Source organism: Poromitra crassiceps (genome assembly GCF_964638095.1).
Source record: "Poromitra crassiceps genome assembly, chromosome: 11".
Classification (NCBI taxonomy): Eukaryota; Metazoa; Chordata; class Actinopteri; order Beryciformes; family Melamphaidae; genus Poromitra; species Poromitra crassiceps.
In genome coordinates, this window is record NC_139643.1 from 37,535,169 (window position 1) to 37,560,944 (window position 25,776).

The 25,776-nt window shown below is 42.8% G+C and overlaps 1 protein-coding gene across 1 annotated transcript in view; it reads right to left on the reverse strand.

Annotated features, from left to right (window-relative positions):
* Positions 1 to 3,008: 3,008 nt before the first annotated feature.
* The window catches only part of trim71 (tripartite motif containing 71, E3 ubiquitin protein ligase), a gene marked incomplete at both ends in the record, with an annotated part of 53,948 nt that continues 31,180 nt past the window's right edge, over positions 3,009 to 25,776 (reverse strand). Inside the window, 6 exons of the mRNA XM_083646817.1 lie at positions 3,009 to 3,581; positions 5,089 to 5,229; positions 6,279 to 6,776; positions 10,001 to 10,138; positions 10,379 to 10,483; positions 16,280 to 16,414. Coding sequence (XP_083502943.1) covers positions 3,009 to 3,581; positions 5,089 to 5,229; positions 6,279 to 6,776; positions 10,001 to 10,138; positions 10,379 to 10,483; positions 16,280 to 16,414 — 1,590 coding nt within the window. The remainder of the gene's footprint in view (positions 3,582 to 5,088; positions 5,230 to 6,278; positions 6,777 to 10,000; positions 10,139 to 10,378; positions 10,484 to 16,279; positions 16,415 to 25,776) is intronic.

Here is a 25,776-nt window from a genome sequence, read left to right on the forward strand (position 1 = left end):
CTGATTTAACACTTACATATATATTATTATATATATGATATAATGGTCCAATGACATTTGTTTGTCTATAACAGTGTGGTCCGAGTGCCAACCCTGTTTGGCACAGAACTTTCAGAGATATCTTTTTTTGGCACAATGCTGAGATCTGAGGCGTTTGGTTTCTGGATGATAAAAGGCATAGTCTACCAGGCAATTTACAGTAGATTGAACAAACACAAACTGTTCAGGGATGCGAGATAGAGCGACGACCACAACGCAGCTTTTATTTCAACTGGAAATAGAACCACCGTGACTGAGATCTTTGGTCCAAGAGGTATGGGACATGTACTGTTACACAGGAGGATTCAAAGAATGAGGTATATTCGTAATTTATAAATATCTGAAGAGGTATGTTTAAATAAGAGAAGAGTAAAAATTGAGGTATACAGAATGAGGTATATGAGAGTTACAAGTTGAGGTATTTGAAGGTTCAAACGCACAGTAGGTATATGTGACATACTTGAGGTATTTAAGAGTTGAGGTATTAAAAAAAGAGAAAAAAAGAGAAAAGAAATAAAATGACCATTGAGGTAAAGGATATCTGAGATATGAGGATGTAAATCCTGATCATGTGCAGACTGGCCCCCTCCTCTGAGGTGAGAGTCAGTCAGTCAATCTTAATAGGTCCCATGAGTCTTTGCTAAGCTAAGGAAGTGGCTAACAGAACCTTAATTGTCTAGTGCTTTGAGTGGGACACATATTGAGCAAAGGGTAAGGGGATTCAAAACCCCACAATGCATGCACCACAAAGGTGTAAGGATAGGGTTAGTATCTATTAGCTTTTGATGGTTATTAGTTTTGGATGCAAAGGCTAATTTGAGATGCTATTTATGCTAATATTGAGTATAGGGGATTTAACTGAATAACAGGGGCTTCATTTGATGGGCTGGGGTGGAAAAAGGCCAGTGGGGTAAAGGGGTTCTCTTTGGTGCAGTGAGATCTGCTCTCTCTTCTCTTCTCAGCAAACATCTCTGCAGACAGAGGAACATCTCTGGAAGGAAGACAGAAGAGTCTTCCTTCAAGACCAGCCGTACATGGCCAGTGACCTTGTATGAGCAAGATGTGAGAGGACATGTGAACAGCCATCATGACCCCAGCAGGCTTTCTCTCTTTAGTTATTCTTCTAGTTTTAAGCCTAACGACAGTACTGTGAACTCAACTCTGAGTTTTGGGAGCTTTAGACCTCCCAACATCGATTATTTAACAAAAATGTATTTAAAGGGGATTTATAGTTTCTTTAAATGCCAAATCTACACTTGGCCATTGTGCAGAAATTCTACCTTTGGTTGATTCCACTAGTTGGTCTATAGACCTCCATCTTTAGAGGACTGGTCTACTAGCACTCAATCTGGAGATCACTCCTGAATTCCAAGCATCAATAAATAGGGCAGGGCGATCATGCCCTCTCAATGGATTGGATTAAATCACTGGCCCCAAGAGCCAATGGAGTGGCTTTCAACCACAATATTAATTCAACAGATTGTTTAGATCGGCCTTTATTTCATGTCAATTATGTCCTCTGGACGGCCAATCAGATGTCTACTTTTGAGATGACTACTTTTTGACAGCCTTCAGTAACAAAGGTGTCGTTCAAATATGATCACATCGATCACCGATCAGATCCACATCTTGGGAAATTCATCTCTAAATCCTTTGGTGGGTCCTCCCTTTTGGAGGAAACAAAGCTCTCCTTGCATACTGATCTTTGCATTTTAGTTGTTAATGCGACAAACTGGACAGTAATGACCCAGGTTGTTTTATTTTAGAAAAGTCACTAAGATTAGTTGGTCATGCTGCCTTATAGGACAGGCATGGGGTTGGGGTGCATGGATAATTGAATACATTGGATATAAAAGGAATAAGTTTAATTACAGGGCTTATTTCAGGGATCATCTTGGGGATAATTTGGGGGTTTCCCTAACCTTATAATTTTGATAATCACGGAATTCATCCTGGAAAAGTCAGCATCCACTATGATCAATTAGCCAGTAAAGCTAGAGGGAGATCCTGGAAACTACTGATCATTTCAATCTATCAGTCTCTACCATGACCTGAGCTAATTTTGATTCTATCAAGTTTGGCATCGCTTCAAGCACTCTTCTCGGGCTACCGTGACAGCACATACTGCACAGAGCCACACAGAGACACGGGCTACCGTGACAGCACATACTGCACAGAGCCACACAGAGACAAGGGCTACCGTGACAGCACATACTGCACAGAGCCACACAGAGACACGGGTCGATGCATACGCAAAAAGAGATACACTAACTAGCCTACAAACATCAAAGGACACCACTGTACCCTAGCAAACCCTTCTAATCAGAATGAATCATGCAGCCTCTACAGCGGTCTGAGTATTGTCTCAGCAACAACATTCAGGAGGTTCACTTAACTCATATTCCAACTGCACAGCAACAATCCATTAATCCTGTGCAAATATCAACTGAAGAGTCTATTTTTTTGTCTCTCTTAAATAAACTATTGAGGTAGACTTTTTCATTTCTTCTTTGTAAAACTTCACGGACTAAACCTCTGCTCAGTGACTATGAGTACATTCATAAAGAGCTAAATGAGGTAGGTGTGGAGCAGAGGGTACAAGAGTTCAAGAAAAGTGAGAAATTCCCTGAGATGATTACTTGAAGAGAGCTTCCATGGAGAATTAAGAGCAGCTGAGACTGGGGAAGAAAAAAACTGCTCTTTTTCTACTGATTATCAATTTGTAGAGGTCCCCTTTGTCATACATACGACAGATATCTGATTTAGAGAATATTCATATAATCGAGGCAAAAAAAATATCTATAGTTTTATTTTCCCTTCATTTATACCTGCTCTCAATTCTCCCTTCGAGCTCTCCTCCCGTTGTGTCTGTTTGATTCACACTCTCTCCCTCCATTTCCTTCGCCGGCTACTATGCAGAAGGGCAAACGGAGCGCGAGAATGTGAAAGTAGAGAGACAGGTAACGGCTTCAGAACTTGAGGATGCGATTGTTTCCAAAGTCGACAACCACGATGACTCCGTCGGGCGTCACTGCCACGCCGGAGGGGCGGTCCATCTGTCCGAAGCCGCTCCCCTGCGTGCCAAATTTGCATAAGAAGTTTCCGTTGGGCTCGAACACTTGGACTCGGTGGTTGCGGGAGTCGGCCACAATGATGCGGTTCTCCTGGTCCACGGCGACGCCCTGGGGCCGCAGGAACTGCCCGTTGCGGGTGCCCTCTGCGCCCAGGAAGCGGGCCGACTGGCAGTCCGGCCGGATGACCAGGAGCCGGTGGTTGTTGAAGTCGGTGACCACCAGGTGGTCTTCGTGGTTGAAGGCCACCCCCCTGGGAGAGTCAAAGTGTTTCCACAGAGCCCCCTCGAAGCCGTACTTGTTGAGGAAGGAGCCGTCGGGGGCGAAGAGCTGCACGCGGTGGTTCCTGGTGTCGGAAACCAGGATCTTACCCTCAGAGTTGACGGCCACATCCCAGGGATAGTTGAACTGCCCGTTCTTTGTACCCTTCTCCCCAAACTTCAGCAGGAACTGGCCCTCAAAAGTAAACACCTGTCAGACAAAACAAATGGCTTAGGGTCCAAAACGCTAATTATTTGTGTTAAAGGTGATGCTAACCCGGCCGGAGCTATCCCTGTATCTCAAGTTTTAAATAGCACAGAATTTAACACATTTCTAGAAGGTCAAAATAGAGCAGTCACATCTACAACAGAAATACAGAATTCACTTTGGAAAAGAACGCTTTTTTGCACTGGTGTGCAAGAACTTAATAATGTAATGATGAGATATTGGACAGAGAAGACACAAGGCGTAACTGTTTATTCATATTGACTCAGCAAAAGTAACTGTTTATTTATATCGACTCAGCAAACATAAACAAAGTGACTGCAATGGAAAAGCACAAGGAATAGAATAGGTTGATTATCTGTTAACATGAGCATACAGTAGGGCTGGCACGGATCACGGATAATCCGTGACCCGTACGGATCAGCCCCCACGGTTCGGAACGCGGTTCGGAACGTCAATGGTCCGCGGAACCCCCCCCCCCCCCCTTTCGTTTCATTTAACGTTTAACGTTAGTCTATGCGAACGCCCAGCGCAGCCAGACACAGACAGGCATAATCATGGCAAGCACAAGTGAGCTTCCTCATCCCTTGTCGCTGCTGTAAAGTATGTCTGAAGGCTGTGGCTAGTGGCTACTAAAGTAAAGACAGCGTCACACAAACTTATTTCAACACCTCTGAAAAAGCACAGGAATGCGATCAGCGTGTTGCGGGCTGCACAAGATATTAACGAGAGCCACAACACACACACACACACACACACACACGCGCACATGTTTCACAAACACATTATCACCGGACGGTGAAATGTTGCCTTAGGACACATAACAACAAAACAACACGTGGGGCCACTGAGTAGCTTAACGTAGCATCAACGTTATATTTCCAGACTGACCTGCGGTCTGGTCTGTAGGTCTGTACCCGTGTCATGTGACTGATGCAAGCAACAGCCACGAAGTTAGGCATAGCAGTGCCACCTAAAACAGGAAGTTGGGTCGTTCTGCCTTCAGAGTAAAAGCATACATTGTGTCACTTATGAGAAAAAAATATTTTTTGAGCTGTGCAGGGCAACAAATGTTTAGAGAATTATAAAAGTATTAAAAAAATCTAATCGAAAATCTAATTTTGAGAGAAAAAATCTGATATATATATATTTTTGCTGATCCGAAAAATCCGTGATCCGTGGCTCAAAATCCGTCACGCGATCCGATCCGTGGGTTTTCTGATCCGTGCCAGCCCTAGCATACAGTATCGATGTAAAGATGGAGACGTGTGGCATTCTGGTTGGAGTGGAGCACAACGGCCTGAGCAGCCTGAGCAGACATGCTCTCACATGCCCTCAAGCTTGCGGCTTGAGGGATTTTCCATGCATGTATCAATCACTGACATACAGTCAATGGTATCAATGCATTGAAATTCCAACAATGATTTAAATCAATAGAATATAGTGGCTGCAACGCATTGGAGCATCTCTTTGCTCAGGTGGATTATCATACCTGCACACGGTGATTGTCCTTGTCAGCCACAATGATTCGTCTCTGACTGTCACATGCGACCCCGGCGGGACGATCGAACTGACCGGGCCGAGAACCCAGAGAGCCAAACTTATGGTGGAAGGCACCGCAGGGCTTGAAGATCTGGAAGGACAGTGGAACAAAAGGAGGATAAGAAACGTGAGATTGCTCACCAGTGATTTATACTAATAATAGATTGCTCACCAGTAGGGGTGTCACAATATATCGTCCCACGAAATTTCGCGATAGTAAAACGTCACGATATGTATCGTTGAGATGAAATCTCATATCGTGAAAAAAAAAAAAAAAAATTTTTTTTTTTTTTTTTTTTTTTTTTTCAAAAGTAGACAAAGAAACGTCTTTGTTTGTTGAAGTTCAATGTGTGGAAAGTACCGGTAGTTCAGTTGAACAAGTCTCTGAAGAGACACATGATAAGTTATACAGGAGAGAAACCATTCAATTGAGTTTCTGGCAAAACTGTTTACTTGACAGGAAAAACTGAAGATGCATAAAAAATAGACTAAGAAAAGTCTTGTTGTTTGAGTTTGAAGAAAAACTGAAGATGCATAATGAGAATTTATACTGCTGAGAAACCTTTTAGTTCAAAGTAAATCTAAGTGACGGTGTAACTCATTCTATTTCAAGATAAGCCTTATCTCCAATCTCATGTTTTTTCTAGTTGTTATTGTAATAACAATTTCCCACAACAGCATGTTTTGTATTTGTGCATTTCAAATAAAATACTACTTTTCCAGTCATATATTGTCATTATTCAAGTTTAAAAAAATATTGTTAAAATCGTATCGTATCGTATCGTTATCGTGAACCCAGTATCGTGATACGTATCGTATCGTGAACTGAGTGTATCGTGACACCCCTACTCACCAGTGATTTATACTAATAATAGATTGCTCACCAGTGATTTATACTAATAATAGTCTGAGATAAAAGAATGTGGGAAGAACAGAGGGATTGACCTGACTTTATGTCTTGATAACCACAGCACTGCCTTAAAGGGGACTATTATGCTTTTCCATATTTTTGCACAAAGGGGCAGTACAAGATAAATAAGCAGTTTTTTGGAGTCCCAGAATAAAAGCATAACATAAAGAAATGGAAATGAGCATAATACATCCCCTTTAATGTGTTAATAGAATAAGCTAGCACTCTACCTGTATGCGGTTGTTGCTGCGATCGGCCACCACCACATATCCCTCCTTGTCCACACTGATGCCCCAAGGACGACACAGCTGACCGTCTCCCTCGCCCTCGCACCCGAAGGCGGCCACTTGGGAGCCCAGGGCCCCGTAGCTCCGGCCTGACTTCACCATCACCTTGAAGGGGCTGCCCTGGATGTGCTGGTTACACACCAGCACCGACACAAGGTGCTCCCCCTCGCACTTGGGCATGTAGCTGATGGTGTACGAGCCGTTCTGATGGTCCGTCACCTCGCCCGCAGACAGGTTACCGTCACCGCCCGACATGATGATGGCAGCCACCGTGTCCCCGCCGGAAAGGCGCGGCTCTCCGTCATGGTCATATCCAATCACAGTGAAGGAGGAGGGCTTGCCACAAAGCGCAGTTTTTAGACCTTCGCCGTGGGCTTTGGTGACAGGGGCGAAGGCTCCGCTGCTGATCAGGCCCATGGACTGGATGGCTATGTACAGAGCCTGTACAATAACAATAACATTACTAAGCATAACAGTCCCAACATCAACACAACAGATATCTTCAAGGTCAAGGTCATAACTAGATTATATGAAACTTTGATTATCCTCATGGGCAAACTGGTCTACTACCACTCCTACTAGTACTGCTGATACTATTAACTAACTACTACTTTTGCTACTACTGGTATGCAATGATTATAGATTTTGATGGTACGATTATAGTCTGTGGAAAAATCACTGTTCCATGATTATTATGCATTAATTTATTTCACAACACTATGGATAATTCATGGCGATCTAGCCCATGTTCTCATGTGTTTACAACACAATCATGGCACTATTAGTAGATTAGCTAACTAAGTTTTCCATACACCCTATGGGGTGATTACGTTTTGTGGTCTGTGGCAACTAGGAAGTGAAGTTGTGTTGATATAAATGAAGGGTGATCTTTTAACCCTCCAACAAGGAGTTGTCTCCACCGCGTTTCCCTAGCGCACATCCACAGTACCATCATGTCCCTTTAACTTCCACAGTACCATAATGTCCCTTTAACTTCCATAGTACCATCATGTCCCTTTAACTTCCATAGTACCATAATGTCCCTTTAACTTCCATAGTACCATAATGTCCCTTTAACTTCCACAGTACCATCATGTCCCTTTAACTTCCACAGTACCATCATGTCCCTTTAACTTCCACAGTATCATAATGTCCCTTTAACTTCCACAGTACCATAATGTTCCTTTAACTTCCATAGTACCATAATGTCCCTTTAACTTCCACAGTACCATCATGTCCCTTTAACTTCCACAGTACCATAATGTCCCTTTAACTTCCACAGTATCATAATGTCCCTTTAACTTCCACAGTACCATCATGTCCCTTTAACTTCCATAGTACCATAATGTCCCTTTAACTTCCATAGTACCATAATGTCCCTTTAACTTCCACAGTACCATAATGTCCCTTTAACTTCCATAGTACCATAATGTCCCTTTAACTTCCATAGTACCATAATGTTCCTTTAACTTCCACAGTACCATAATGTTCCTTTAACTTCCACAGTACCATCATGTCCCTTTAACTTCCACAGTACCATAATGTCCCTTTAACCTCCACAGTACCATAATGTTCCTTTAACTTCCATAGTACCATAATGTCCCTTTAACTTCCATAGTACCATAATGTCCCTTTAACTTCCACAGTACCATAATGTCCCTTTAACTTCCATAGTACCATAATGTCCCTTTAACTTCCATAGTACCATAATGTTCCTTTAACTTCCACAGTACCATAATGTTCCTTTAACTTCCATAGTACCATAATGTCCCTTTAACCTCCACAGTACCATAATGTTCCTTTAACTTCCATAGTACCATCATGTCCCTTTAACTTCCACAGTACCATAATGTTCCTTTAACTTCCACAGTACCATAATGTTCCTTTAACTTCCATAGTACCATAATGTCCCTTTAACCTCCACAGTACCATCATGTCCCTTTAACTTCCACAGTACCATAATGTTCCTTTAACTTCCATAGTACCATAATGTCCCTTTAACCTCCACAGTACCATCATGTCCCTTTAACTTCCATAGTACCATCATGTCCCTTTAACTTCCACAGTACCATAATGTTCCTTTAACTTCCATAGTACCATAATGTCCCTTTGACCTCCACAGTACCATAATGTCCTTTAACTTCCATAGTACCATAATGTCCCTTTAACTTCCACAGTACCATCATGTCCCTTTAACTTCCATAGTACCATAATGTCCCTTTAACTTCCACAGTACCATAATGTTCCTTTAACTTCCACAGTACCATAATGTTCCTTTAACTTCCATAGTACCATCATGTCCCTTTAACTTCCACAGTACCATAATGTTCCTTTAACTTCCACAGTACCATAATGTTCCTTTAACTTCCATAGTACCATAATGTCCCTTTAACTTCCACAGTACCATAATGTTCCTTTAACTTCCACAGTACCATAATGTTCCTTTAACTTCCATAGTACCATCATGTCCCTTTAACTTCCACAGTACCATAATGTTCCTTTAACTTCCACAGTACCATAATGTTCCTTTAACTTCCATAGTACCATAATGTTCCTTTAACCTCCACAGTACCATAATGTTCCTTTAACTTCCATAGTACCATCATGTCCCTTTAACTTCCACAGTACCATAATGTTCCTTTAACTTCCACAGTACCATAATGTTCCTTTAACTTCCATAGTACCATAATGTTCCTTTAACTTCCATAGTACCATCATGTCCCTTTAACTTCCATAGTACCATCATGTCCCTTTAACTTCCATAGTACCATCATGTCCCTTTAACTTCCATAGTACCATAATGTTCCTTTAACTTCCATAGTACCATAATGTTCCTTTAACTTCCATAGTACCATCATGTTCCTTTAACTTCCACAGTACCATCATGTCCCTTTAACTTCCATAGTACCATCATGTCCCTTTAACTTCCACAGTACCATAATGTTCCTTTAACTTCCATAGTACCATAATGTCCCTTTAACTTCCACAGTACCATAATGTTCCTTTAACTTCCACAGTACCATAATGTTCCTTTAACTTCCATAGTACCATCATGTCCCTTTAACTTCCATAGTACCATCATGTCCCTTTAACTTCCACAGTACCATAATGTTCCTTTAACTTCCATAGTACCATAATGTCCCTTTAACTTCCATAGTACCATAATGTCCCTTTAACTTCCATAGTACCATAATGTTCCTTTAACTTCCACAGTACCATAATGTCCCTTTAACTTCCATAGTACCATAATGTCCCTTTAACTTCCATAGTACCATAATGTCCCTTTAACTTCCATAGTACCATAATGTTCCTTTAACTTCCACAGTACCATCATGTTCCTTTAACTTCCATAGTACCATAATGTCCCTTTAACTTCCATAGTACCATAATGTTCCTTTAACTTCCACAGTACCATAATGTCCCTTTAACTTCCACAGTACCATCATGTCCCTTTAACTTCCACAGTACCATCATGTCCCTTTAACTTCCACAGTACCATCATGTCCCTTTAACTTCCACAGTACCATAATGTCCCTTTTTGAGAGAACGAACAGAAACACTCGGTGTGGCTGAACCTCTACGGCTACAAACAGGCTCACTAAACACATCAGTAAGGCTACTTTTGTCATGTGGAGACGATCCCCTGGTGTCATTGCCGTGCCTACCTGGTCTGGAGGGGTGAACATGAAGCGGTCGTCCTCCTGTGGCTGCAGCAGGCCCCTGAGGGTCTTCAGCTCGTGGATCTGGGTGAGCATCCTCTCCCGGGCCAGCAGCACGTCCAGGTGGCGGCCCTCGTCCAGCACCTGTTTTGTTTTGATTTGCACATATTAAAATCAAAAACAGACAAAAGGAAACAAGTGGATAGTGCCGGTAGAGACAGGAAACCCTAATGGGCTTATTCAAGGTCTCTACCTAAGAAATTATAACAATATTAATAATAACCCCAACAAAGCATACAATATAAAAAAAGAGAGAAAAGAACAAGCAAACAAAAACAAAAGAGCAACCAAAATAAAAGATAAAAACACAGCAAGGTAGTGCACCTGGCTGACGGCGGCAATGGTGCTGTCCAGCTTGGTGAGACTCTGGTGCAGCTTCTCCACCTGCAGGTACAGAGACTTGGCCTTCACCTGACGGATCTTCTCCACCTGAGAGGGAGGGAACACGAGAGTAGAGCTCACCCTAAAATCCCCAAATACGTATTCTTCCTCTTACCCGTAGTGCTATTTATCTATCTAGATTGTTTTGTGTGAGTTTTGGCGATATCGGCCCTCAAGATTCCTGCCTTCCCTCCAATACAATGGACCTGGAGGGCACTCGGCTTGTGGTGCTCAAAGCGCCAAGAAAATACATATGAAAAAAATCAACAGCAATGTCTCTTTCCAGAAATAATGAACCGGTTACTCAAGATAAGCCACAGACCTTGTTGTGAGCGGTTTCATCTAGCAACTATTTTCTTTCAACCGAACTACTCTCACTAGCTGCTGCTAGCTGCGGTTTCATATTGGAACTAGGCTAGCTAGCAGCTAGCGGGTATACTTCGGTCAAAGGAAAATAGTTCCTACATTACCTCCCGGCCAACTCTGTTAGTAATATCTGTAGAATTTGAGGGGCCTTTTCTATTATTGTGGCGCGGTTATTGCTTACCTAAAGCAATAACCGACAATAAGGCAACAATGTGCAACAGGCTTACAGATAGAATACATCACATCATCAATAATAACCCTCCTACAAACCATCTCCACATCATCTGACCAACAAAATAGTGTATTTTGTTGGACACAGACTACACAATGAGACGTCACTAGGGTGGGGGACTGGCGGAGAGGAGAGAAAGAAGGAGACAAAGAAAGACATTTCTTTTGGCTCAACTCCGATCACAACAAAACAAGACCTTCACTTAACTAAGCACTATACATTTCAGTTGGAGTGAAAAGACAGATACTGTTACGACGCAGGCAGAGAGAAGAAAGCAGTGGGCAGTAGGACCTGAGAAGCAGGGCTTGGCCATTTACTTGCCGTCACCTAACAAAAAGAATAGAAGACAATAGCTCGACGGCGTCTTTGGGTGAAGGACTTTTGATGGTTGAGACGGAGTCCTGAATGAAACAAAGGGGTGTCCACAAGAGAGAGAGGTCCTTTGTTAGTCCTCGGTGTAAGTAGAACTGTCATTAGCATCTGTGGGACTAGAGTTACACTTTATGGTAACCGAGGACAAAGACCCAAGTTAGGCTCATTTGAAATACACGGAAAGAGAGAGAGAAAGAAATGAAGAAAGAAAGATAGTAAGAAAGAACGAGAAGCTCAGTGTGCGTACAGGGATGAATTTATCAGTGTTGTGTGTGTTCTGCAAGTCTGGCATGAGGCATTAAAGTGGAAACATGGGTAAGTGAAAACCTCCAGTGTCACACTTTGACCTCAGTTCTTACACACACACACACACACACACACACACACACACACACACACACACACACACAGAAGCTGTCAGATGTGAGGGAGTAAGACGTAGGGCAGTATTTACGATGTCACTGAGGCCCGCTGTAAGCGAAAGGGCAGAGCTAAGGGCTTTCTTTAATGGTAGACTGGCAAGTATTACATTAAATTAACAGCTTTCCCCCTCGTCTCAGCACAAAGCAACACACGCACTCTAAATCCACATTATGGTTGTCACGATACTAGAATCTCTCACTTTGATACCGATACCCAGGAAAGTAGTGGGGAGGGGGGGTGTGACAACACATCAAGAGGCTCGTTCCTCGGGCAGTAACCTTCTCGCTGTCCCCAAATCGCGCTTAAAAATTGAAGGGGACAGAGCTTTCGCCGTTAGGGCTCCTCAGTTGTGTATCGTCTTTTAAATCACTTCTTAAGACGCATTTATACAGAAAGGCTTTTTTATAAACTCCGTTTTAATATTTTATTCTTTATCTAGTCTACTTTCCCCCCTTATGTATCGTGTTTACTGCCTGCTTTTTTACCTGCTTTTTCACACAATGTATATTTTATTGTTGTTTTATGTTCATTGTTAAGCACTTTGTAACGTTGGTTTGGATAAGTGCTATACAAATAAACTTTATTATTATTATTATTATAAAAATAAATGAAGACAGATGGACGGACAGACACACGCCTCTCCATAATCTAGACCCGATAAAAGATTACCCCTGATCTAGTCATCAGCCTATCAGAACAATTTTAGTTAGTCGAAGGAACAGATACCCACTCACCAATGATAGGGAGGGATGTTTCATTAAGAGAAAGCACTGCTGAAATCGATACTGTTGCAAATAAGTATTGTATCCTTTTCAAAATTTTTGTATGGATAATTATCAATACTATTGAGACCTGTTGCAACTTGCAAATGAGTATTGTACCAGTATCTATACTTAGTATCGATTGATACTTTTGACAACCTTAATCCACATAAGTGTGTCTGTGTGTGCTATGTGTATGTGTGTCTGTGTGTGCTATGTGTATGTGTGTGTGTTAGGGGTGTCACAATATATCGTCCCACGAAATTTCGCGATAGTAAAACGTCACGATATGTATCGTTGAGATGAAATCTCATATCGTGAAAAAAAAAAAAAAAAAAAAAAAACATTTTTTTTTTTTTTTTTTCAAAAATAGACAAAGAAACGTCTTTGTTTGTTGAAGTTCAATGTGTGGAAAGTAGTTCAGTTGAACAAGTCTCTGAAGAGACACATGAGAAGTTATACAGGAGAGAAACCATTCAATTGAGTTTCTGGCAAAACTGTTTACTTGACAGGAAAAATTGAAGATGCATAAAAAATAGACTAAGAAAAGTCTTGTTGTTTGAGTTTGAAGAAAAACTGAAGATGCATAATGAGAATTTATACTGCTGAGAAACCTTTTAGTTCAAAGTAAATCTAAGTGACGGTGTAACTCATTCTATTTCAAGATAAGCCTTATCTCCAATCTCATGTTTTTTCTAGTTGTTATTGTAATAACAATTTCCCACAACAGCATGTTTTGTATTTGTGCATTTCAAATAAAATACTACTTTTCCAGTCATATATTGTCATTATTCAAGTTTAAAAAAATATTGTTAAAATCGTATCGTATCGTATCGTTATCGTGAACCCAGTATCGTGATACGTATCGTATCGTGAACTGAGTGTATCGTGACACCCCTAGTGTGTGTGTGTGTGTGTGCGCGCGGGCGCCTGTGTCATAGTACATTCTCAGGCTTTCTGTAGTATATATTTCTACGAGAAGTATTTTGTATTGTATTGTGACAATTTATGAGAGCCAAACTTTTGACGCATGGTTTAGCCAGGGGCTAGTGGCCTCAGGGTTGAGGGTCTTACTCTCCCCCCAAAAAACCTCTTTCTCTCTGAGTAACCTTAAACCTGGGAGGCCCTAGGTGTCTCATTCATAATATACACACCACCCCTTTATATCTTGACTGCATTGTGTGGCTTTCCAGTTAGTGCAGCTCAGTCCCCCCCCCCCCCCCCCCCCCCCCCCACACACACACACACACACACACACTTAAATCCCTCTTGTGCAGTCCTACATTTTGCTAGGGCTGGACCAATATGGGCTTTCGGAGGCTGATACAATTCTTTTAGGATTGAAGATGATATTTTGTGCCAATTTCAATTTAGACCACAGGACACTCAGAAAACACAGGATACTACTACCACCACTACTACTACTACAACCACTACTACTATTCATGTATACTTGACTGGAATCCAATTAAAATGTCGGCTTAGAATCAATCAGGTTAAGGGCTTCCCATAGTAGACAGCCAGTGTTGCAATGATCAAGAAATATGACCTGCATCCTCCTCACTGTATCCATGATTTCAGACTATGCTTCCTGCTGGTCATGCGATCACACACACATCTCTCTCTCCCTCTCACTCACACACACACACACACACTCAATAGTACACACTTACCATAGTAACACACATACATTTGTCTCACGTTACATCCGCTAGTGTTACATGTGAAAATATGACCTCAGACACCCTTTCATGGCACATTTACCTTAAAACGCCTTCAATGGACAAAATGTGTCGAGGGAACCAGTTGTTGTGTTACATCTTTTGTTCAAAATAATAGCACACAAATAGGGGAGGGGCTACTGAACTGCTGTGTGGAGAGTGATAGTAGAGAGATAGTACTGTGAGTTATCTTTGTGGGTTTGTGGGTGGGGGGTCCTACGGGGAGGGGGATTATTTTCTGACTGAATCTGTTTGTATATGTATAGGTTTTTTTTTAGATGTTTGTGGTTTTTATGTTTTTCTTTTGTTATGTTGAAATTTTTAAATCAATAAAACATTTATAAAAAAATAAATATTATAGTGATATAGTGACTACAGAAGACAAGAATACCATGATACGGTCACTATAAACTCACGGACACTGTAAGTCCATATCAGAGTATTATAGGAATATTATAGGACTAGTGATTTGCCATTACAGAAATAAAAATAAATAAATGGCTTGTTGGACAATATCAAAGCATCATGCTGCCACACGCCCCCGCTCGCACCCCCACTTCCAACGTCTATGGCCGATCCGAGTACTTCGGAAACTAGTGCCGATATTACAGCCACGGTGCACTAAGCATAAGATATTACAGCCACGGTGCACTAAGCATAAGATATTACAGCCACGGTGCACTAAGCATAAGATATTACAGCCACGGTGCACTAAGCATAAGATATTACAGCCACGGTGCACTAAGCATAAGATATTACAGCCACGGTGCACTAAGCATAAGATATTACAGCCACGGTGCACTAAGCATAAGATATTACAGCCACGGTGCACTAAGCATAAGATATTACAGCCACGGTGCACTAAGCATAAGATATTACAGCCACGGTGCACTAAGCATAAGATATTACAGCCACGGTGCACTAAGCATAAGATATTACAGCCACGGTGCACTAAGCATAAGATATTACAGCCACGGTGCACTAAGCATAAGATATTACAGCCACGGTGCACTAAGCATAAGATATTACAGCCACGGTGCACTAAGCATAAGATATTACAGCCACGGTGCACTAAGCATAAGATATTACAGCCACGGTGCACTAAGCATAAGATATTACAGCCACGGTGCACTAAGCATAAGATATTACAGCCACGGTGCACTAAGCATAAGATATTACAGCCACGGTGCACTAAGCATAAGATATTACAGCCACGGTGCACTAAGCATAAGATATTACAGCCACGGTGCACTAAGCATAAGATATTACAGCCACGGTGCACTAAGCATAAGATATTACAGCCACGGTGCACTAAGCATAAGATATTACAGCCACGGTGCACTAAGCATAAGATATTACAGCCACGGTGCACTAAGCATAAGATATTACAGCCACGGTGCACTAAGCATAAGACATTACAGCCACGGTGCACTAAGCATAAGATATTACAGCCACGGTGCACTAAGCATAAGATATTACAGCCACGGTGCACTAAGCATAAGATATTACAGCCACGGTGCACTAAGCATAAGATATTACAGCCACGGTGCACTAAGCATAAGATATTACAGCCACGGTGCACTAAGCATAAGATATTACAGCCACGGTGCACTAAGCATAAGATATTACAGCCACGGTGCACTAAGCATAAGATATTACAGCCACGGTGCACTAAGCATAAGATATTACAGCCACGGTGCACTAAGCATAAGATATTACAGCCACGGTGCACTAAGCATAAGATATTACAGCCACGGTGCACTAAGCATAAGATATTACAGCCACGGTGCACTAAGCATAAGATATTACAGCCACGGTGCACTAAGCATAAGATATTACAGCCACGGTGCACTAAGCATAAGACAAGAGGAGGAAAGAAGCTAGAAGGAAACATTGATGAGAGTGTCAAACCAGCCTAGTGTGGGAATGATGCGCAGGCTGGAGAGGAAGCTTGAGGGGAGCAGCTCACCTTCCATAGCAGTTCACACTCCCTCTCCTCCAGCGCCTTCTTGTGTCGGAGGACAATAGCCTTCACCTCGGTCTGCACCACCTTGGCTTTGATCTCCACCTGCTCTGCCATGGCCTGGGCCTTCTCCATGCTCAGCTGGGGAAACAAGAAAATATATATATATATATATACGGTATATATATATTTGGCTTACAAATGTGGCAACAGCTGGAAAAAACCTGGGAAGTCCACTGCAGTAACTTGCAGATTAGAGATAGAAAGAGATGTACTGTATATATAGCGGAACTGTGTCCAGAGTCGGACACATCCGCTCTGATTAGGGCTGGGTATTGGTTCAAATTTCAAGAATCGTTTCGATTCCGATTCACAAGGTTCCGAATCGATTAATCCCGATTCGATTCGATTCCGATTCGATTAATTTCAATATCGATTTGGTTAGTGATACTAAAACATGTTTTTTGAGCTGTAACCTGAATTACATGACTGTCCAGTTATCTAACACAGGGGTTCCCAACCTTTTTTGCGCCAAGGACCGGTAGATACATGGGGAAAAAAGTTGTGGACCGGTTGTCAATATTAATGGTTTTAGTTACACATATTTTACTCACCAGGTGGTGACAAAGGGTAAATAACAGCCTTTTCATCTGTCAATAAAGACACTTTCACAATTATGCACAGTGATTTGATTTCAGCCTATATCATTTCTAAAAGTAGATATTAATGATCAAACATTTCCATTTATGTAGCCTACAGTATTTATGTTTTTGTTTCAACTACAAACATAAATAAACGTCAACTTGAAAACTATGTTTCAACTAACACACACAGCCTATAATATTATAGTCTATGTTTATATAAAAAAAAAAGAAGAAAAAAAAAAAAAGATCTCTGGCCATATGAATCGATATCAAAGGATTAAAATAAAAATCGGAGAATCGATTTTTTTAACCCAGCAGCCCTAGCTCTGATGCATCTTTTTGTGGTGTTTTCCATTTCAGCGAACGCCAGCTACTGTAGTGTTATTATGGGATTCATTTAGACATGCCTATATGTCAAATTTCATATGAATACATGGACATTTAAATGCCCAATTACTTTAGGAAAGTGACTTTGATGAGAGAAAGCCCGTAGGTCGTGCTTGGGCGACATTCGACAATCGATTTTTAATGCTCCAACTGCATTGTTTGCGTTGGCATGGAGCCACGGTGTCCTGACTCAGGGCCAGCCTAGCGTGATGCTAAATGACCGGGGGAAAGCGTCCTTTTTGTGCCTCTGGTAAAGACAAAACTAAAGGAAATGATTCAAATGATATATCGCTACAACGATAAGAAGTTATACTTGACTTTCAAAGCAATGAGCCAGTTGGAAAAAGTACATGGTCGTTTATAACAGTAAATGAAGCTGTTCGAGTTAGGACAATCGCAGCAAAAGTGTCCGACTCAGTCAGGACACATAGATGTAGATTGATAAAGACACATAAATAGCTCCCTCTACAGGCCAAAAGAGGGAGGGCGGACAGAGAAACACTGGGATTTCTGAATGTACTAATGCACCACTGCCTGGCTTGTTCCCTTACTCAGCTGGTATATAGATGAGGACAGGGAACAGGATGCAGGAGGACAGGAAACATTAAAACGCAAGGACACTAGATGTCACATCTTCCTGGTAAGTGAACGCACAGAGTGACACCTGCTCACTTACTGTGGGCGTGGCCTATTCCTTTCTCACATTGGGCCGCTCCTTCAGAGGGGAAATAGGAAACACGCAGGTCAAGAATAGCAAGCTCACTTACTTCACAGCACACAATACGCAGTGACTTCCTGCAGGGGCTAAATCCCAAAACGACTCATTCTGTGTCCAAACTGTGTATCAGAAGTATTATAGGCATGTCAGAGTGCTACAATGGGGGAGAGGGAGAAGTAGTAGATGGTTTCCCCCTCCCAGTGCAGTATTCACCTTATGTTCAGACCTTACAATGGGCCAAATTCTTCCGGGTCCTTTTAACACTTCCGGCGGTCACGGCGCAAAATAAGAGAGTTGTTTTTGGAGAGGACAGTGAAGGGGGTAAAATAAAGAACGTAGCCTACTACTTTGAGCCGGTACACAGCAAGCAAGCGAGTATCCACTGTTAGCCAGGTTAACGTTATCGTCAACAATGACGAGCACTTTCTTGTAAAACATACCTGGACTCCAACAAAGAAAGCTTCAGATAGTTTTCTCTCCTCCGAGTTGCGCTCGAGCCACTAACGTCAATAAGACCCGCAGACGTTAACGTAATTCCCTGGAATGCGAGACTTAAAGCCCCAATCAGTAAGATTTTTGACATTTTTTACATTAATATAAGAGCTTTTTAGTCACAGGACATGGTAGATTGACTTGTAATAGGGAGTAGGGTTGCACGGTATACCGGTATTAGTATGGTACCGCGGTTCCCTGCCGTTAAAAAGGATACTATACCACGTTAATTTAGTACCGATACTTAAAAAAATGTCATGGGTTGCGTCAGTGTGCGACCGTGGTGTTTGTTAGCGGAGGAGAGAGACACAGCGGCATTACAGTTGAGAGCCTGTCTCCCACCTCACGTGAAGGCAACACAGCCTTGCCTTGAACCAATGGTGACTCGTGAAAAGTGAAAAAAAGCTCGTCTCTGACTCTGTCTGCTTCATGTGGGGGCGTGTCGACTTTCCTCTCTTCCCTCTCTGCTCGCTCTCTGGCCACAGTCGTTCAGTCCTCACTACAGCACCCCGACACACAGGACAGACGCAGCGAAAATGGCAGCGGCTTCTTCTAGTCTTGCAAGCCGACCAACGCTTGTAGAAAAAGCAGATGCACGAAGCGAAATATGGAAATATTTTGCTTACGTTGCCGACAGCGAAGGCAAGCCCGTGGACACATCCAAACCAGTGTGTAAAAGGTGCTTCAACGTGACGCAAGCGAAAGGATCAAACACATCGAACCTGGCTAAACATCTTGCCGACAGGCACCCCGACCTGTTCAAAGAGTTTAAAGACCGACAGGTTAGCGAACGTGAACGATAAACATACATGCCCTCAAATAAGTCCAACGAGTATTGTGTGACAAGCGAACTTGTTTCACTGAAAAAGTTCGCTTGTCACAATAGCCTACTCGTTTACAGTAAAACACGAGGCAATGTGCTGGAGCACAGATCTCTGCCAAGGAAGGAGCAAGTCATGACATGTAACGTTTAGGGGAGGGGACATCAGATGACTGCATACCATGTACAATATTTAATAACACTATGGCTCTCAATGCCAGTGTTATTAAAGCTTTTACATGGTAAGCAGTCATCTGATGTCACCTATCCTAATATTTACAATAATCCCAATTATTAATGATATATGAATTAATTGTAAAAAACACCTAGCCTACATGTATTGGGCTATGTATTAGTTCTATGCTAGAACTAATAAAAGTTCTAGCATGTTCAGCGCCACACGTGGTGGCAGTACTACCAGCATGTAGTAAAATGACTACATGGCTGTGCATTACCTTGTTAAATCAATAAAATAAGTTTTAAGTTCCATGTTTTGTCCCCTCTATTTATTCCACTACTTTTCCTGATGTTTTAGTTTTTTGCCGTGGTATCGTTTCAGTATCGGTATCGAGATATTTAGGCAGGTATCGGTATCGAACTCATAATTTTGGTATCGTGACATCCCTAATAGGGAGACCCTCGTCTTTATTTATCCCACACCGCCCTCCATTGGCCAGCACTGGGACTAAGCAAGTTGTCTGCCACGTCCCGTAGCAAGAAAAAAGAAAAAAAAACAGGACGCGCGCATGCGCTGTACAGCGGAAGCGCTGTCTGAATGAATACAAGGAAGTAACTCGATTCGGATTTGCTACGAAAATGATGTTTCACGGGACTATGGATTATTATTTCATCACGTGGTGAGTACCCGATGTCACAACATGTACATAGAGCTTTCTGGCGCTGTGTTTTGTTGACTTTGAACGGCGATATCGTTAACGATACTAATGCACGCAGAGGGCGCAGTGGAAAACTTACTGAGTGGGGCTTTAATGAGCCAGTTACATGGCGTTGCATTCTTAGACATTGCCGTTTGCTTTTATTTGGTATGTTACATACAATTGGCTAAATTATTAGTTAATTCAGAGTTAGATGATATTGGAGCAGCCAGCCATTTTATTTTATTTTATTTTTAGCCGGAAGTTTTGATACGGCCACACAACCGGGTCAAATGGGCGTGGCTACATAAGGTGAATAGAGACACTGCGGAGCACGTCATCATTCAGAAACCACGCCCAAAACGAGGGGAAACAGAAACCCCCCTCCAATCCTGGCGTTCTCCTATGTCGCGTGCATGGTCAAAGATCGATGCACACAAAGATCGTATATACGGACGTTGAACACTCCGACGTTGAACACTCCGACGTTGAACACTCCAACTTACTTCCTTGACAGCTAGATCCACATTTTTCTTCTCGCCAATTCTCAATGGCTTCCTTGTTTTGCTTGGGAGTACAAAAAACGTTAACAGGCGATTTTAACAGCTTGCCTTTTAGCTATGTTTAATTCAAGGAAAATGACGCTGGTGTATGGGAGTGAACGGAGCGATTTCCCCCGTGATGGGCGGGGCCTATTTCATGCAGTGTCTCTATAGTTAACCTACAAAGATTATCTGGAAAATAGAGTAAACTACTGAAGATGCTGTGTGATGGTAAAGTGTATCAATTATGAAAAAGGTGAGATGGAACATGCATTAGAGTTTGGACTTTGGTTTGCATGTAGTGTGCTGAAATTGTCATGTAGAGTGTTGTTTCCTCCCCACATAGTACATGCTACCATACATGGTAACATTGGTATGGATAGTACTTATAGCTAGTAATGTATAGTACTGCTGAAAATAATTTTTCTTTCACCGTGTGCCCGATTCACTTACAAATTATGAATTTAGATGTGGTTGCTTGAGAAATAGTGAGTGTCTGAGTTTCTTCAGTGCTCAACTCTTCAGTACTCAACTCTTTCATATAAATCTGAGAAACTTTATAGTATTAGATTTGAGCCTTTACTGCGCATGTTTTCCCTCTTTGTATCTCCTTCCCTTAACCCATCTGTTTTATCTAGCTTTTCCTCTGGCGTTTTTCGGGAGGTCACGGGGTGAGCCGGACCTCACAGGGACGAAGGGGAGGTGGGATAAGGCTGCCTTTGTGATATCAGCCGCAGGGATCAAAGGTCACCTAAACCCCTACAGGTCACGATCTGTGACCCCTGTCTTAAGACACATACCGCCCACCCCCACCCTCAGGAGGACAAAGCCCAGCAGCAGCAGCAGGGCTCTTTTCTCTTTCGCCTGGCCATTTGAGGTCAGGCAGCTAAAGGGTCAGCTAAATCAGGCCCCCAGAAAGGGGACAGCGGAGAGGGAATCCTGGAGGAACGTTGGGGTGGAGGACTGTTATCAATACACAGTGAGCGAGGAGGCTGGGTGAAATTTCATAGCAAACCCCTTCCTCAGTCCTTCCTCAGTGTTTTCTTTTTCGGGACAGGTTCCTCATCTTCCATCTCCAATACTCAATCTTAATGCCTTGTCCTTTGTCATTCATTTATCTCTCTCTCCCTCTCTCTCTCTCATTCTAGCTCATTCTGTCTCTCTCATTATGTGCTCTCTGTCTCTTGTTTGGTCTCATTCAGTCTCATGATCTCTCTCCCTCTCTCTCTCTCTCAACATTCTCATGAGAGTGGCAGCTTGGAACACAAAGAAGGTCAAACTGACCAATCAAACCGCAGAGAGAGGGAGCTCTGGCCAACCAGGAGGTCACAAGTTCAGGGTCAGAGGTCAGGGAAGATAATGGGTGTGGAGGGGGCGGAAATTTCCTACCCCAGGGGATAGGTGTGTACGTGTGTGTTTACACATTCTCTGGCGTCAGCGTTTACTCCCGAGGTGACCTGGACAAAATGGACAAACACACACCAAGCGCCAGCAGCACCGTAACACATTGCCAGATGGTAGGCGGTGTTTCCTATGCCTGCGTGGACTTTGGTGCTTTTAGTTCAGATAAACTGGCCATTGCCAATGGTTGAGTGCAAATGTGTATTATGGAACCACGGTTGTGAGTTTAAACTTTGTTAAGAGTCCAGCATAGAACCAACCAACCAGATATGTGTTGTTACTTTTAGTTAGTTATTCAAGATACAGTCTAAGACAGGAAGTCATTTGAGTAAGGTGTGCTAGTGGGGCCAAAGTGAAATGTGGTATTGGAATTTTAAGAACTCTGGCTGACATATGCACCCACACCCACGCACCTACCCACCCACCCACTCAGATACAGAGCTGCACCCACCCACTCAGATACAGAGCATGGCCCAATCACACAAAGGTCATGCGAGAGAGGGATTGGCGGGGCTCAAAGCCTGTGGAGGAGATAGACGGACCACATGCTAGCGTGTCACGTGACCTTTGTGGAGCGGCCAATGTTTCAGGCCTCAGGTGAGTCTTCAAGGTCACAACATTGCTCCACCTTCCAGTTATACAACACCAGTGACTGGTTACCTGCCCCCAATTAGCTGTGGTTTCTACGTTAACCTCAAACTAGTCTCACGTGGTCAGACCCAACGTCTTACGTCAGCGCGCTTCTGGGTCTGAATCACAAGTCAGCATTTCCGGGTTTTGTCAGAGAAAGTCCCCTGGCACCAATAGTATCATGGCGGCACCAATTAGGGCTGGGTATTGGCAAGGATCTCACGATACGATACGTATCACGATACTTGGGTCACGATACAATTGTATCACAATATATTGAGATGCGATACATATTGCGATATTCTACAGAATTTACTCAAAATTAAATAATAGAGCTAAAGATACAACACACTGTGTAACACCCAGGTAGTGTAATAATATGTACATCACTTTATACTGATAAGTTAGTGGACAAATTTAGTCAAAACTACTGAGTGTTGAGTGTTACTGAACGCATCGATATGGGAAATATCGATTAGGGGTGGGAATCACCAGATGCAGAGGCCTGGCATGGCATGGCCTGCAAAAAAAAAAAAAAAAATTACATTGCGATACTTGGCGTCCAAGTATCGATACAGTATCGTGAAATAAAATATCGTGATATATTGCCGTATCGATTATATTGCCCAGCCCTAGCACCAATAGTATCATGGCGGCACCAATAGTATCATGGCGGAAGTCCGGCTCTCCGCGTGCATTGGTGCATTGTTCAAAATGTACCACCCACGAGTTGCGTCACGCAAATATGGAGGTCCATGGTTCGTCAATTTCAAGAATTGTGCACCAGATGTAGATATCCATCTACGGGCAAAAAAACAGGTCTAATTTCCATACAGATTTATATATAAACAGAATATTTGCTTGCTCCTGTCAACATTATTCACCTTATGTAGCCCCGCCCAGTTGACTCATTGTGTCACGACTTCCTGTTTAAAATGCCAGCTGTTTTACCTGCTCAAACTAGTCTTATGCTGCCTTCCAGACACATGGGACGTGGGTGTTTCCCAGTGGAAAAGTCCCACCCCCCACCTTCAAAGCATTCCAGAGCACAAAGGCAAAACGCAACCAAGAAACATGGCGGACCGCGACAAACTTTTTTTTGTTTGGCAAATAGCAAGACAGCTTAACAACGAGTAGACATATTTAACATATTTAAATGAAAATGAGGAGCAGCAATGACACATAATGTAACAGACTCTATTATACATTTTATTAAGGCACTTAATACTTTGGACTACATACTCCATGTTGCGGCCATTGTTGTGTGACGTCAGACAACTGGTTCCCAGCCTAGTGGGGGTAGATTTTTTTTCTCCCAGTTTTCAAGTGGAAGCTCCCACTTTGAGTGCCGTTCCAGCGCACTTTTCCTAATAGGAGGCCAGAAAATCTGAAGGTCCCAGTTGTCTGGAAGGCAGCATTACTCCTCATATGAGTCAGACTAGGTTTATGAGTCACAGGAAGTGTAAACACAATCAGAACTTCCGATTGTGTTTATACTTCCTGTTAGTCTCTCAAGCCAGACTGTCTCTTCTACATAAGGTGAATAAGAGCAAGATGTATAGATGTCAGCTATAAGCACATGTGCCACACAGGATGACGCAGATAAACACCATGATATAATAGATTAGAGGTTCCCAAATGGTGTGCCCAGGCACACTGGTGTGCCTTGAGGCAAATCCAGCAGGTGTGCCTTGGGATTTTGTGACAATACATTATTGTTGCAAATATAGCCTAAAACTATATAAAAAGTGGGTGTGTTGTTGCTTTAATCATGTAACAGTATCAAAGAGAAAACACGCACATCCAAAACCAGGTTGGGCAGGTGCCGAGCTCAAAGGTGAACAAGTACCGTAAATTCCGGACTATAAGCCGCGGCTTTTTTCCCGTTTTTTGGCCCCTGCGGCTTATATAACGGTGCGTCTTATCTATGGATTTTTTCAGAAAAAAAAAAAAAAAAAAAAAAAAATCTCTCTTTTTTAGCACTCTTTCTAACTATAAATCCACTTCTGTTTTAATTTCCTCTCTTGCCCTCTTTTCACCACACCGCGGACACTGTGTGCACTGTAAAAATAAACAACGGTGGTGTTGTGTTATGTTGTTTTGTTGAAATGTTGTAATACGGTAAATGGGAGCTTCCTCAAACAGCCATCTCTTCCCGACAATCCCCTCTGTGCGTGACCACTTACATATGGTAATTACGGTAAGCAAACGGCCACTCGGGCAACAACTCCCTCCCCCGACTACCAGGAGAAAATCACAAACTTCGGCGAATTCACACAAAGGAAGATCAAGGAATATTCACAACAAGACGAGCAGTAGAAGCAACACTCTCACTTACCATGGGGAAGGTACGCAGAAATTCACACGAGGCAGCTTTCAAGTTGAAAGCAGTCAATCTCGCATTAAAAGAGAGCAGCCGCCGATCAAACAGAGCAGCCGCGCGTAACCTGGGCAAAAGGGACTGTCCGTCCGGGGGAGAACTACTGAACAACTCCCTCCCGACTATCAGGAGAAAATCACAAACTTCGGCGAATTCACACAAAGGAAGATCACGGAATATTATAGGAGTGTGAAAACATCCACAATTACCAACGGGTTCCAAAACGCTGGACTGCTGCGGGATGAAGAGGATGACGCCACGGGGACTGCCCCCTAGTCCGATACCTCACGAGTCCGATACCTCACGAGTCCGACACCTCATGGTTTTGGGTTAGGGTCTGGGGGAGGTTAGGTTTAGGCGTGGGGGTGGGAGAGGTTAGGTTTTGGGTTAGGGTCTGGGGGATGTTAGGTTTAGGCGTGGGGGTGGGAGAGGTTAGGTTTTGGGTTAGGGTCTGGGGGAAGTTAGCCTCTTTTTTCGGACTCGTGAGGTGTCGGACTCGTGAGGTATCGGACTCGTGCCATGGCACCTGAAGGAGAGAGGAGAGTGGTTGACGAAGCCACCCTGAACCTGTTCGTTTCCGACACTGAAGATGAGGACTTTGGTGGTTTCAGTAC